The 16,257-nt window shown below is 44.9% G+C and overlaps 1 protein-coding gene across 1 annotated transcript in view; it reads right to left on the reverse strand.

Annotated features, from left to right (window-relative positions):
- Positions 1-13,060: 13,060 nt before the first annotated feature.
- flt4 (fms related receptor tyrosine kinase 4) overlaps positions 13,061-16,257 on the reverse strand; it is a 201,439-nt gene continuing 198,242 nt past the window's right edge. The window contains exon 31 of the mRNA XM_080201284.1: positions 13,061-14,372. Within this exon, the coding sequence (XP_080057410.1) occupies positions 14,162-14,372 (211 nt within the window). The 3' untranslated portion in view covers positions 13,061-14,161. The remainder of the gene's footprint in view (positions 14,373-16,257) is intronic.

The following is a 16,257-nucleotide window of genomic DNA, read 5'->3' on the forward strand; positions in this document are numbered from 1 at the left end:
AGGCAGAGAGGTTTAAGGAAGAAATTCCAGACCTTAAGGCCTAAACGATTGAGGATGTAGTCACCTTTGCTCATTCCCTCATGAGGATGTAGTCACCGCTGCTGAACCGGGGCAACTGCACCTTCAAACAGAAGATCCTGCGGGCTGTCGCGCACAAGGCGTCGGCTGTGGTCATTTATCACAACGTGTCGGATGAGAAGCCGAAGACCATGACCCACAAAGGTAAAGATAAAAAAAGGAAGAGGCTGGCTAGGGTGAACGTTGGACCCTTAGAGGATGAGAGGGGGGACTTAGTGGTAGGGGATGGGGAAATGGCTGAGGTCTTGAATAACTTTTTTGCTTCGGTCTTCATGGAGGAAGACGTGAATAATTTGCCGGGTGTTAGCGATGGAAAGGTGGTAGGACTGGAGGGTCTCAATGACATTATTGTTACTAGAGAGGCGGTGCTCGACAGACTGGAGGGACTGATTGTGGACAAGTGCCCAGGACCGGATGGAATGCATCCGAGGGTTCTGAAAGAAATGGCGGAGGTGATAGTGGATGCCTTGGTGGTTATTTTCCAGACGTCACTGGATTCTGGGGAAGTGCCGGAAGATTGGAAAGCGGCTAATGTTACGCTGTTGTTTAAGAAGGGTGCCAGGCAAAAGGCAGGGAATTATAGGCCGGTTAGTTTAATGTCTGTTGTAGGTAAAATGTTAGAATCCGTCATCAAGGAGGAAATAGCGAGGCATCTTGAGAGGAATTGCTTGATAGAGCAGACGCAGCACGGTTTCGTTAAAGGGAAGTCGTGTCTGACAAATTTATTGAAGTTCTATGAGGATGTATCTAGGGCGGTGGATAGAGGAGAGCCGGTGGATGTGGTCTTTCTTGATTTTCAGAAGGCATTTGACAAGGTACCTCACAAGAGGTTATTGCAGAAGGTAAGGGGGCATGGAGTTGGGGGCAGGGTGTTAGCGTGGATAGAGGATTGGTTGTCAAATAGGAGACAGAGAGTGGGGGTTAATGGGTGCTATTCGGATTGGCGGATGGTGACTAGTGGAGTGCCCCAGGGGTCGGTGCTGGGGCCTCAGCTATTTACCATTTATATAGATGATCTGGAGGAGGGAACCGAGTGTATGGTGTTGAAATTTGCTGATGACACCAAGATTGGTGGAACGGCAAATTGCGCGGAGGGTGTGGAGAGTCTGCAGAAGGATCTAGGTAGGCTGGGCGAATGGGCCAGGAACTGGCAAATGGAATTTAATGTTGGCAAGTGCGAGGTGGTCCACTTTGGTAGGAATAATGGTAGGAAGGACTATTACTTACGTGGCGAAAAACTGCAGCAGGCGACAGTGCAGAGGGACCTCGGGGTCCTTGTGCATGAGTCGCAAAAACCCAGCCTGCAGGTGCAGCAGGTGGTCAGGAAGGCGAATGGGATGCTGGCCTTCATAGCGAGGGGGATTGAATATAAAAGTAGGGAGGTCTTGCTGCGGCTGTATAGGGCATTGGTGAGGCCGCAGCTGGAGTACTGTGTGCAGTTTTGGTCGCCGTACTTATGCAAGGATATTTTGGCCTTGGAGGGAGTGCAGAGGAGGTTTACTAGGCTGATACTGGAGTTGAGGGGGTTGAGCTATGAGGAGAGGCTGAATAAACTAGGCTTGTACTTGTTAGAGTTTAGAAGAATGAGGGGAGATCTCATTGAGACATATAAGATGATAAATGGGATGGATAGGATAGAGGTGGAGAGGCTCTTCCCGCTCAGAAAGGACAGTAGGACTAGGGGGCACAGCCTCAAGATAAAGGGTGGGGGGTGCGGTTTAGAATGGATTTGAGGAGGAACTTCTTCACTCAAAGGGTGGTGAATCTCTGGAATTCTCTGCCCGTTGAGGTGGTGGAGGCTACCTCGCTAAATATTTTTAAGACGCGGGTTGATGGGTTTTTGATAAGCGAGGGGATTAAGGGTTATGGGGAGAGGGTGGGAATGTGGAACTGAGACACGACAGATCAGCCATGATCTTATTGAATAGCGGGGCAGGCTTGAAGGGCTGGATGGCCTACTCCTGCTCCTATTTCTTATGTTCTTATGTTCTTATCACCCAATGGCAGAATGATTGAAATCGGGATGTACAGCATTTGAGGAGTGCAAGATTGGAGGAAGGAATGGGGCAGCAGAGATTTCAGAGATCAGGAGGGATGAGAATTTTAAAATTAAGACATTGTTTGAACAAGAGCCAGTATACATCAATGAGCATGGAGGTGAATTGGACTTGGTGCGAGTTCAGACACAGAGTTTTTGAATGACATCAAATTTATGGAAGGTAGAATGTGGGACTGTTGGCTGTAGAGGTAACAAAAGCATGGATGAGGGTTTCAGCAGTTGAAACTGAGAAATGGATGCTGCTCTAGGGCATCAGGGTGGGATTTTATGGCCTTGCTCATCCTGAAACCGTAAAATCCTGCCTGAGATCAATGTGCATTTCCATTGTCTGCCACTTGCCTGCTCTGATTCCATGGCAGGTGGGGTGGTAAAATTCCAGCGCAAGTTTCTGGAGTTGGATTTAACCTACAACTTTCAGGCTGAGAGGTGAAAGTAATAACTGCTGAGGCATTATTATTCAATGCGTTTTTTCCAGTAAGTGTGGGAGTTTTGTAAGTGCCTTACCATCCAAGAATTGCTGCACTGTCAGGGGGTCAGTACTGAGGGATTTCTGCTCTGACTGAGGGTCAGTACTGAGGGAGTGCTGCACTGTCAGAGGGTCAGTACTGAGGGAGTGCTGCACTGTCAGAGGGTCAGTACTGAGGGAGCGTTGCACTGTCAGAGGGTCAGTACTGAGGGAGTGCTGCACTGTCAGAGGGTCAGCACTGAGGGAGCGCTACACTGTCAGAGAAGTAGTCCTGAGGGAGTGCTGCACTGTCAGAGGATTAGTACTGAAGGAGTGCTGCACTGTCAGAGGGTCAGTACAGAGGAAGTGCTGAACTGGGAAAAGTGTCAGACTAAAATTCAGAAGTACTTCTTTGACTTGGTAAATTGGCTTGGTCTTTAAAATGCTGTAAAAATACAAATCCTTTCTTGCATTGTAACTTTGGAGTTTTTTTGTCAACTCGTTGGAACATCTTTTGCATTTAAAGTGCTATTAGAACAGAAAGCCTGACTGGCTTCTCAGTTTACAAAAGTCAAACTTACATATTTTGTGTGTCTGGAAGCACAGCATCATGAGGACAATGTGAACATGGGTCCGATATCAGGTTTTCTTTAGGCACTTATATAGAACGGAAGTTCTTTTAAAAGCTTTAGCATTTGGAGATACCACCCTAGTTTTAAATTGCTGAACATAAGAACATAAGAACATAAGAAATAGGAGCAGGAGTAGGCCATCTGGCCCTTCGAGCCTGCCCCGCCATTCAATAAGATCATGGCTGATCTGTCGTGGCTCAGTTCCACTTTCCCGCCCTCTCCCCATAACCCTTAATCCCCTCTCTTATCAAAAACCCATCAATCCGCTTCTTAAAAATATTTAGCGAGGCAGCCTCCACCACTTCAACGGGCAGAGAATTCCAGATATTCACCACCCTTTGAGTGAAGAAGTTCCTCAACTCCGTTCTAAACCGCCCCCCCTTTATCTTGAGGCTGTGCCCCCTAGTCCTACTGTCTTTTTTGAGCGGGAAGAGTCTATCCACCTCTATCCTATCCATCCCATTCATCATCTCAACATCCGATTCCTCATCATATTCCAACAAAGTCACAAAGTACAGAAAATAGAGAATCAACCCATCGATTTTCAGTTTGTTTTAATATTATAGTAAAATCTGATATAGAAATCAATATGAAAATCACTGTTCATTCAGAGAGAAGTCTTTAGCAATTAACTGTAACTACAGCTTATAGAAATGCTTGTCATTTGCTTAATACCTTTTAATAATAAGAAAATTGCTATCGATTGTGTGAAGTTCACTAACTGAAAGGCACTATAAATCTTTCAGGAAAGTTACACCGTGAGCAAATGGCAATCTCAAACCTGTGGAGTAATTAATTGATGGAGGTAACTTACTATCTGCACAACACGAATGACATAGATACCTGATGAAAATCCGATCGATTCCCGGAAAATGGAATATCAGAAGGCATGCACCAGCACCTGGTTATTTGCCACATTAACCCTCCTTCGACAGTTACTAGTTACTCCAACAGTTTATTTGGTAGCACAAGCCACTAGCTTTCAGAGGTCTGCCCCTTTGTCCGGTGAGTGGGGCATATAAAGACACAAACTCAATTTACAAAATAATGGTTGGAATGTGAGTCTTTACAGGTAATCAAGTCTTAAAGGTGCAGACAATGTGAGTGGTCAGAGGGTTAAGCACAGGTTAAAGAGATGTGTATTGTCTCCAGCCAGGACAGTTAGTGAGATTTTGGAAACCCAGGCGAGTCATGGGGGTTATAGATAGTGTGAAATGGACCCAAGATCCTGGTTGAGGCCTTCCTCATGTGTGCAGAACTTGGCTATCAGTCTCTGCTCAGCGGCTCTGTGCTGTCGTGTGTCGTGAAGGCCACCTTGGAGAACACTTGCCCAAAGATCGGAGACCGAATGCCAGTGACTGCTGAAATGTTCCCCAACAGGAAGAGAACACTCTTGCCTGGTGATTATCGAGCGGTGTTTATTCATCCGTTGACATAGCGTCTGCATGGTCTCCCCAGTCTGCCTCGGGACATCCTTTACTGCAACGTATCAGGTAGACAACGTTGGCCGAGTTGCATGTGTAGCACTGCAAACTTTCAGGATCCAGGCAGAATTGAACAATTTGATGCACTTTGCTGAACGAAGCATCTGTCACTTGCTGAGTTCCTCCTGTATGCACTTGTATTGCTATTGAACAGATCCCCAGTGAAGCCCTGGAAGGAGCCACTTATAAAGAAGTGTAAGGTAGTGATAACCTTCAATGCCTCTAGCGTGGGATTCCCTTCAAGTCCTTGCAGCTGCAGGTTGTTGTGGAGAAGCTGGCAGATGTGCTCAGCCACACCCAGTGACATTATAAGGAGCTTCTGACATTTACTTTTGTTCATAGAACCATAAAACCTCTCCAGTGCAGAGGCCATTCAGCCCATCAAGTCAGCATCAACTCTCCATAGGAGCATCTTACCCAGGACCACCTGCTTCATATAGGAAGCTGTGAACGAATTAAAGTAATAAATGTAGTGAGGTTTGCCTCCAACTCAGAGCCACCAAGTCAGTGCTAAACCTTGTACCTAGCTTCCGTCTGGGTATGGAAACCCATCCTACCCCTCCAGGTGAAGAATGTCCTGGAGGGGCAGAAAACGGTGTTCAACTTGTTCATGCATGACTGCGCATGGAGATACTGCTCTTTGATCAGGGTGATGAGAGCCGCGTGTGAGAACCCTCCCTCTCACACTATTCTGCTTGCCTCCACAGTCCTTGGGACTCTACAGAGAGACCATTACCATGGCAGTGTTGAAAGATTAACCACACGAGCCCTCTTCATCTATGACCATTCACTTGGCGGTTTGGAGTCAGGAATTTGCTGCTGTCCACCAGCTGGGCCCCTTGGCAGCATCCATCTCCCTCCATCCCTGCCTCTTACAGCAGCAGATAGCAAGTGGTACAAAGTGAACGCCTTCAGTCCTTGCACACCCCACGTTCTGAGACCCATGAGTCAGAGACAAACCTACTGTGTATGCGCTTCACAATAGAGAGGAGAACACAACTCAGCGTAGTTATCATCCAGTTGCCTTACGGTTATTAGGATGTTCCTTTGGTTGGCCAATTGTGCTGACCTTGAATTTCATCCACCTGAACAGACCCTCCGTAAAAATCTCATCTCAAAAAAGGCATTCCGTCTTCCGCTAGGCACTTTACAGCCTTTCGGTCTCAACATCAAATTTAACAACTTCAGATGATCAATTCCACCTCACCTCAACCTCTTTGTTTTAATTTTATTTAATTCTTTATTCTCTATCTCATTTCTTTATTGTCTTTATTTTTCTTCCTCCCCACTCTTTCTGCCTATTTTATCCCTCATTTCCTTACCTTTTGCCCCCTTTGCTTCCCCTTTCCCCCTTTTTCTAAATTTTACCTCTCCCACCCATTCCCTCCCACATCTTCATCTGTCACAGCTTACCCTCTGATTTCAGTTGCTCTGCCGTTTGGCCATTCACACCCTTTGTTCTCTCTATGGACTGTCATTTCTCCTGATTTCCGTGGCTATGACTCATCTTTCATTCCCTCACCATGCAATATAATAATCCAACTTTATATGTCTTCTAGCTTTGATAGAAGGTCATCTGGACTCGAAACATTAGCTCTTTTCTCTTCTTACAGATGCTGCCAGATCTGCTGAGATTTTCCAATATTCTCTCCTTTGGTGAAAAGACCCTCCTCCCACTTTGAGGTACGACAGTTTTATGTCGACTGTGTTGCATTGTTGTGAATTGAAAAACTACGCGTTAGCACTGAGACATGGCCCACAATCTTTCACTCTCCCCGTCACTCACCAATTTACCTTTCCCATCACCCGTCATTCATCAAATATAAACGTTCCTCTCCCGTCTACTTTACTTTACTCAAGGGTGGCAAAGAAAAGTTTATTTATTAGTCACAAATAGATTTACATTAAAATTGCAGTGAAGTTCCTGTGAAAATCCCCTAGTTGCCACACTCCGGCACCTGTTCGGGTACACTGAGGGAGAATTTGGCATGGCCATCCATCTAACTTGCACATCCTTTGGACTATGGGAGGAAACTGGAGCACCCAGAGGAAACCCACACAAACACAGGGAAAATGTGCAAACTCCACACAGCCAGTGACCCAAGTGAGGAATCGAACCCAGGTCCCTGGTGCTATGAGGCTGCAGTGCTAACCACTGTGCCATTGTGCTGCCCCAGAACCTCCCAACATAATCTTGTACCTGTTACTATTCACTTCCATATGCCTTCCCTCCCACCTAGCCGACACCAGTTTCTATCCCCATGCCCACTAGCAAGGCAGTTAATTTGAAGGTGGAACTGAGCCACGACAGATCAGCCATGATCTTATTGAATGGCGGGGCAGGCTCGAAGGGGTAGATGGCCTACTCCTGCTCCTATTTCTTATGTTCTTAATCCCGATGATGTAGCTTTTTAATGAGCATGCAGCATATTCTACGCTTGCAAAGTACTTCCCAACAATGTTGTGTCAGAAAGCTCGGCTCACCTTTAAAGTCCTGAGAACAGAATTCTTTAAGTTCACCCTGGCATTGGAAAACTGAGTTTTGGATTAACGTCAAATAAAGCCCCCTGCCCACCAAGCTTCCTGTTGTTGGTGGTATTGGAAAGTTCTGTCCTTAGATTCTAGAGGAATCAGGAGGCGTGGAGAGCTGGCAGTAAATGGAGTTCAGGGAAAAGATCCTTTTTTTTTCATATTACTCCAGGGCCAACTGGTTAGGAATGATTATAGAATGTACAGTGCAGAAGGAGGCCATTTGGCCCATCGTGTCTGCACCGACAACAATCCCACCCAGGTCCTAACCCCACATATTTACCCTGCTAGTCCCCCTGACACTAAGAGGCAATTTATCATGGCCAATCAACCTAACCTGCAGGAAACCCATGCAGACACGGGGAGAACATGCAAACTCTACACTGACAGTGGCCCAAAGCTGGAATTGAACCTGGGTCCCTGGCACTATGTGGCAGCAGTGCTAACCACTGTGCCGCCCACAGTGGGAGGTTGTTGGGAGATTCAATGATTAACCAATTCTAAGTGGAAATACAACATGGAAGGAGCAGAGTAAAATCTAACAAAGTTGTCACGTTGTTGGATTTATCAACGGTTTGGAACATAACCAGCGTGGAAACCATCAGTTCCCAAAACCTGAACACAAGCAACGGTGGCCTGGTATAAATAAAACCCCGAGGAGAATTTCCTCACACTTTCACTATCAAAAACAGTGGTTTATTTTTGTACGTTATACATGTCTTGGAAACATTTCATATTCGGTTTCACACAATATGCTATGTACAATATACATCACACACAAAAAAAACGTATACTATGTTGTAACTTGTTAAATGTAGATAAAATCTCAGTGTAATGATTTATTTCTTAGCAATTCCTCCTATAAGTGGGATATTGTATTCCCCGCCCCCAACCCCCCCCCCCCCCACCCCACCACACAATGATCTATGCTGCTTTACACCCCTGCCCGTCCAACCCCCTTATTATTAATGTAACTGTAAACAATAGCTGTGGCTGTAGTGATTGGCACAGAATTCCATTCAAAAACACCATAAGACGCAATAAAAATACAAAGATGAAAGAGCAGGAAACACTGACAGCAGCATTACAGCACTTCTGGTTTAAAATCATAGAATCCTACAGTGCAGAAGGAGGCCATTCAGCCCACTGAGTCTACGCCAAACACAATCCCTCCCAGGCCCTATCCCCGTAACCCGATACATTTACTCTAGTTAGTCCCCCTGACATTAAGGGTCAATTTAGCAAGGCCAATCTACCTAACCCATACATCTTTGGGCTGTGGGAGGAAACCAGAGAACCCAGAGGAAGTCCACGCAGACATGGGAGAATGTGCAGACTCCACGCAGACAATGACCCAAGTTGGAATCGAACCCAGATCCCTGGCACTGTGAAGCAGCAGTGCTAAGCACTGGGCCACCGTGTTGCGGTTCCTTGTTTGAGCCGCAGGGTCTATAGTTAGAAACCAGCTCTGAGCAACGTGTTGATGTCAGTTAACACTAAGCTCGGAGTCCATGAGCTAATAAAATTGAGGGGGGAATGAATGTAAGAAATTCCACAGTTTAGAGGATAGACTGAGGGAGGGGGAGCAGGAACAAACAGGAAAAACTGGTCCCACTGGTGGAAGGATTGAGAATGAGAGGGTACAGATTTCAGGAAACTGGCAAAAGAAGCAAAGGAGATATGAGCAGAAACCTTATAACCCAGCAAGTGGTTAGGGTCTGGAATGTGCTGTCTGACAGTGTGGTGGAGGCGGGTTCAAACTAAGTATTCAGAAGGGAATTACGACAGTTATCTGAGAAGGAAGAATGTGCAGAATTTTGGGAAAAGGTAGGGGAACAGCACTAGGTCGATCGTTCACTGGGAGAGCCAGGATGGGCCAAATGACCTCTCTACTGTAATCATTCTGTGATGACACGAGTTCCTCAGTCTGAGGAAGAGACTGAGGGAGTCCAGAGTACCTGACCATGAGTCAGAGTAGGGAAGTAAGTGTTGATATTGACAGACTGATAATATCTAGACGAAGAAAGTACACACTGGGGCTTTTTGGAGTTCAGGGGAAATAAGGGAAGAAAGTTGAGAGGCGCAGTCTTGTTGTATTATTGATGAGAGTGGAGTCACGCTGCCAATGAATGAGAAGTATGCACCTATTTACTGTGATCCCATCTTTAAGAGTGAAAACAAGCTGTTCCACTGGAGCATTTCCAGTTAGTACACAGAGGTAAGCGATAACACTGAGCAGGATATCATTAAATAAATCAGCAGCAACTCAGTGATCAGATTCAAAATGGTCCATCAGGGGTTGTTTAACAACTGAAAATTCATTCATAAAAGTACAGAAAGCCAAGGTGTGAATATTGCAATGAAACTGCGTTTTGTGAATGGACTCAGGTGGAACAAATTGAAGTCTAGTGGTAACTAGCCATTAAGCATGGCTAAGATACAACTGAGGTTTGATGCAAGGTTAATCCAACAACAAGATGCTTGATTCAGTGAGAACGTAGGACTGAGGATTGGATGAGAAGGTGGGTAGGTGAGGTTGATCTAACCAAAAGAACTGGGTTTGTTTAGCCTAATATTCGATAGGCCAAATGGCCTCCTTCTGCAGCCTCTTACAAAGGCTCTTTCCTATATCCAAAAATTATTTTCTCTTTAGGTTCCCCTCCAAGTCACTCACCATCCTGACTTGGAAATATGTCGGCCGTTCCTTCACTGTCGCTGGGTCAAAATCCTGGAACTCCCTCCTTAACAGCACGCTGGGTGCACTATACAACATGGATTGCACCAGTTCAGGAAGGCAGCTCACCCCCACCTTCTCAAAGGCAATTAGGGATGGGCAATAAATGCTGGCCCAGCCAACAACATCTATATCCCATGAATCAATAACACAAAAAAATGACCAATCACAGTAAAACTTGAACTCCCATGATTCCATCTTGGTTCAACCATAACCAAGAGTTCTCACTCATCCTGCCTGTTACAGCAAGAATAACATCACATTGCAGAGAAGATTCCAGAATCTCCTCTTTAATCTAACTTGACTTAGTCTTCAACTCCACTTACCCATATTCTCACCATATATCCTGAAGTCACTCATAGAATTGAGGAGTAATGCTTTGCAGTAGGAGGCCATTCAGCCCAAACTATGCCTATTTCAGCTCTCTGAAAGAGCTATTCAATAAGCCCCACTCTCTCACGCACTTTCCTTGTAGCCTTGCAAATATTTCTCCTTCAAAGTCCCCTTTGAATGCTACTATTGACACTGTTTCCACTGGCCTTTTGAGGCAGTGTGTTCTGGATTAAAATTCCCTCACCTCAATTAGAATAAAAAGCTGAATGTCAAACAGGTTGCTGCTCACTTTGCTGTTTGCTGAGGTCAAAGGTGACCCTGAGTTTTTGTGGTCTTTGCTGAAATAGCTGATCTGAGTGAGGGCATGAACACAACAGTCACCAGCAATCCAATGGACTCATGCTGGCTCGTGGTCAAAAGTGTATTTACACTTGTGTATGTATGTGTCTGATCTGTCCATGCCTGATCTGTGTGTGTGTGTGTGTTGATCTGTGTGTACAGGTGTTGATTCTTGTGTGTTATGTGTGTGCTGTTATACATGTTGACATGTGCATGTTGATATGTGTATTGATGTATGTGTGTTGATGTGTGCATGTTGATGTGTGTGTGTTGGTTGAGGAACAAATAGCCTGCCAATGTTCAATGTCTCAACTAACATGTGAAGGCAGCCAACATGGGTGAGGTGCCTGGAGGAGCGGGGAATAGAGACACCTCTGTAAATATGACCGATTAGTCGAAGAGACAACGTTGGGGGCAATAAAAAGCAGATCAGTTGTCCTCTCAGTCACACAGAGATCACATCACGTTCTGTCCACACATCTCTTCAGCATGTTCTAGTCCCTCCATGACCTCGTTCCTCCCTATGTCTGCAGCCTCCTCCAGTTCTACAGCCACCTGAGATCTCTGCACTCCTTCAGTTCTGGCATCACTGATTTGCATTTCTCCAGTATTTCTGACCACACCTTCTGCAGTTTAGCCTCAAAACCCTGGAATTCCTCCCTAAACTTCTCCACCTCTCGACCTCCCTTTTTTCTTGAAGATCCTTAAAAACCCACACCTTTGATAAAGCTTTTGGTCACTTGTCCTGACATTCCTTATATGACTTGCAGCCAAATTTTTGTTTGATTAGCTCCTGTGAGGCACCTTGGGACATGGTACTCTATTAAAAGCTCAATGTTAATACAAGTCATTATCGTATATAATAATTAATGATATTTCAGCATATCACGTATCTCTACAGCCCAAGCAGCTGCCCAGATTTAGCAATAAAAGGAACAGTTTCAACAAGAAGATAGAAGCATTTGTAAAATCACAATTTCAGTCATTTAAATCAATGGAATTCTTCAACATCAAAAAAAGCACAATTATAATCCCATTAACATGAGCAGTTAGTCTCCTCCCTTTCCCTTCTCATCCCTCCTCTCTTTCCCAGTAATATTCACATTGATTAATCTGTTTATTATATAGTTTGTGTAATTGTTTTGTGTGTAAGAATAGAGATTATGAAGAAGGGATAAGGGGGGGGTTACCTGAGTTGAGTACATTGCAGGCATGAAACAAGGTGCTAAGGTGAATAGAAAATATCACAAAACATAGGATGATGACACCACAGGAATTAAAGAGCCTAATATTCCCTTTAGAACCACAGAACATTTACAGCACAGAAACAGGCCTTTTGGCCCTTCTTGGCTGTGCTGAACCATTTTTCTGCCTTGTCCCACTGATGTGCACCTGGACCATATCTCTCCACACCTCTCTCATCCATGTACCTGTCCAAGTTTTTCTTAAATGATAAAAGTGAACCCGCATTTACCACTTCATCTGGCAGCTCATTCCACACTCCCACCACTCTCTGTGTGAAGACCCCCCCCCCAATATTCCCTTTAAACTTTTCCCCCTTCACCCTTAACCCATGTCCTCTAGTTTTCTTTCTCTCTTAGTCTCAGTGGAAAAAGCCTGCTTGCATTCACTCTATCTATACCCATTATAATTTTATACACCTCTATCAAATCTCCCCTCATTCTGCTACGCGCCAGGGAATAAAGTCCTAACCTATTCAACCTTTCTCTGTAACTCAGTTTCTCAAGTCCCGGCAACATCCTTGTAAACCTTCTCTGCACTCTTTCAACCTTATTAATACCCTTCCTGTATCATCAGAAATCCTTTGCATTAGAAATCTGACAGTGGGAAGTTTAAAAAAGTAGTGGATCGTATTCCAATGGTTTTTCTATTGGTGGGGTATTGACTAGGGAGGAGGGCAGTCTAGTTTTGAAGCTGGACATGGAGGCAGTCTCGGGCCACGCAGACAACAGCATGGTTTGGGGTTGTGGCTCGACAATAGCGCAGTCTGGGTCACAGCTAGACAGTAGCGCAGTCTGGGTCACAGCCAGACAGTAGCGCAGTCTGAGGTCAAGGCCAGACAGGAGTACAGTCTGGGTAGCAGCTAGACAGGAGGACAGTCTGGATTTTAAAGGAGAGCAGGGAGAATTCTCTTCCCGTGTCCCGGACAACATTTATCCTTCACCAACTTTAAAAGTATTAATTATCTGGTCATTTATTTTGTTGCTTTTTGTGGGATTTTCCTGTTCATAATTGGCTCAGTAAGAAGTCTCACAACACCAGGTTAAAGTCCAACAAGTTTATTTGACAGTAAACTCACTAGCTTTCGAGGTTTGCTCCTTCGTCAAGTGAATGGAGAGTTCTCCACTCACCTGACGAAGGGGCAAACCCCGAAAGCTAGTGAGTTTACTATCAAATAAACTTGTTGGACTTTAACCTGGTGTTGTGAGACTTCTTATTGTGTTTACCCCAGTCCAATGCTGGTATCTCCACATCATAAATTGGCTGCCATGGTTCCTTCATTGCTACAGTGACTACACTTCAAAAGTACTTCATTGGCTAGTAGAGTACTTTGGAACATCCAAAGGTCATGGAAGGCACTATAATGCACATTCTTTTTCCCTGTATAGTAACCTCAACACTTTTCTGTCGTTTACGAGACAGGGTCAGACAATCCAGTAAATTGGTAGCACAGATGACAGTTCACAATATACGATAGTCTGATGTGAGGGATTGTGATATATGTAGAGAGTGAAACAGGCAGAAAGAGAGAGATGAGAGAGTGTGCTTGTGTGGCACACAGTGAACAACTCAATCTCAATGTTAAGCAATACTTCAGTAACATTTTCTAAAAGAGGGAAGATTTTGGCTGCTACTTAATGTGAAATTTTTGCAGACGTTCTTCATACAAACATGAACAATCTCACGATAAGCAGTTGACACAGAGAAGACGGGTATTCCTGCCCCTCCCTCAGTGTGGAACCTGCGTACAAACAACTTGTAAATGTTCAAAGTTAAACTCTATTATTTTTATATCAAAATACACAGATTCCCAGGAAATTTCTGAACTTGACAATAAACCTAGAGGAAAATAAAATAAAATGAACAGAAAACAACGCAGACTTTCAAAAGGGCTCTTTGAGTAAAGTCATAATTACAAATCTGGTTATATATAGTTTCTGTTTTTGGAAAGCTAAATGTCCTCCAACACAATTGGGCAAAGTTTCTTACTTACTCCCAGGGAGCTGGTTATAGAGGCTGCTCAATTTTCATTTGCAGTGAAATCTCTGCAATTGAAAAGTGGGCTGTTTGTTTCTCTGTTGTATAAAGAATGAGTTACACACCCAGAAAGTCAGCTGAAAATCCACCTCTCTGGTTCCCTTGATATTTTGTCACTTCACAACAGTTGCAGTGGAAGAACTGCTTAGACTGAGCGAGATATTTGTTGAAACAGAGTCTAAAATGTCGCATTGGGCTGATACAATGAACTAGGATTCCTGCGGAGGTTCTTCCCGTGGGAGTCGGGTCCTAGAAGCGGGAGATGCTTTCTGGGATGATGGGATCCACAGGCAGTGTACTCCGTCCCTCACGCTCCTGAGCACCGTGCGAGAGGTGTCCATAGTCATTGCTGTGATTGGTTTGCCCTGAGGTGTCGGGATACCAGGTTGATCTGCATCTACACCGCTCCGGCCGTCTGCAAAACTCCGAGGCCACGTCTGTGTTTTTACTTGAGAGTTTTCTGCCGTGGGAAAGAAAAGAAACAGGAGTCAAATGGTGGCCCAGAAGGTTGTAGCAGGGCAGTCATTGCTGTCTCTCTGCCTCAGCAATTGCAAACTAGAAGAACATTTGCACCTTGGCCTATGCACCTGATTAGGCACATTGGCCAAGCTAAATTCTCCCTCAATGTACCCGAACAGGCACCAGAGTGTGGCAAGTAGGGGATTTTCACAGTAGCTTCATTGCAATGTTAATGTAAGCCTGCTTGTGACTAATAAATAAACTTTACGTTAACTTTTTATTTTTATTCAATCGTGGGACATTGGGGTCGCCAGGTGGCCAGCATTTATTGCCCATCTCTAGTTGCCTGAGAGCAGTTGAGAGTCAACCACATTGTTGTAGTTCTGGAGTCATATGTAGGTCAGACCAGTAAGACAGCAGATTTCCTTCCCAAAAGGACATTAGTGAACGAGATGGATCTTTCAACAATTGACAATGGTTTCATGGTCATCAGCAGATCCTTAATTCCAGGTTTTTTTAAATTGAATTCAAATTGTACTGTCAGTCGTGGTGGGATTTGAACCTAGGTCCCTGGAATATTAGCTCAATCTCTGGATTAATAGTTTAGCGATAAAACCACTAGGCTATCGCTTCCTCTATATTGCACCTCATCTTCCGATTAGGTGTGTTACAGCCCTCTGGATGCAACATTGAGTTCAGCAACTTTAGTCTGTGAACTTTCCCCTCCATCCTGCTTTTGCTTTCTGTATTCAGCTCCCTGGCTTGTCCCAAAACTAACCCCCTCTAATTATTCCCTCATTATTAATGTTTAAGTCACCCTTTGCTTTTTTTTTCATATTTTGCGCAAACCGCTGACCTGTCACCCGTCTTTGCACATTATATGCCTTTTTAAATGTCATTTGATGATGCATAAGAACATAAAAGAACATAAGAAATAGGAGCAGGAGTAGGCCATCTAGCCCTTCGAGCCTGCCCTGCCATTCAATAAGATCATGGCTGATCTGTCGTGGCTCACTTCCACATTCCCGCCCTCTCCCCATAACCCTTAATCCCCTCGCCTATCAAAAACCCATCAACCCGCGTCTTAAAAATATTGAGCGAGGCAGCCTCCACCACTTCAACGGGCAGAGAATTCCAGAGATTCACCACCCTTTGAGTGAAGAAGTTCCTCCTCAACTCCGTTCTAAACCGCCCCCCCTTTATCCTGAGGCTGTGCCCTCTAGTCCTACTGTCCTTTCTGAGGGGGAAGAGCCTCTCCACCTCTATCCTATCCATCCCATTCAACATCTTATACGTCTCAATGAGATCTCCCCTCATTCTTCTAAACTCTAACGAGTACAAGCCTAGTTTATTCAGCCTCTCCTCATAGTTCAACCCCCTCAACTCCGGAATCAGCCTAGTAAACCTCCTCTGCACTCCCTCCAAGGCCAAAATATCCTTGCGTAAGTGTGGCGACCAAAACTGCACACAGTACTCCAGCTGTGGCCTCACCAGTGCCCTATACAGCTGCAGCAAGACCTCCCTACTTTTATATTCAATCCCCCTCGCTATGAAGGCCAGCATCCCATTCGCATTCCTGACCACCTGCTGCACCTGCAGGGTGGGTTTTTGCGAGTCATGCACAAGGACCCCGAGGTCCCTCTGCACCGTCGCATGCTGCAGTTTTTCGCCATTTAAGTAATAGTCCTTCCTACCATTATTCCTACCAAAGTGGACAACCTCACATTTGCCAACATTAAATTCCATTTGCCATTTTTAACTTTTTTTATTTAAACACAGGTCTTAGGTCCTCCTCTCCTCCCTCGCTCCTTGTAATTATTGGAATGTATCTAACCTGTGTATCTGAAATTTCCCCTCAAATCTCTCCTGACCTCTCCCTTAACCTA

The sequence above is a fragment of the Carcharhinus amblyrhynchos genome, chromosome 13 (genome assembly GCF_965287045.1).
Source record: "Carcharhinus amblyrhynchos chromosome 13, sCarAmb.v2.hapA, whole genome shotgun sequence".
Taxonomy (NCBI): Eukaryota; Metazoa; Chordata; class Chondrichthyes; order Carcharhiniformes; family Carcharhinidae; genus Carcharhinus; species Carcharhinus amblyrhynchos.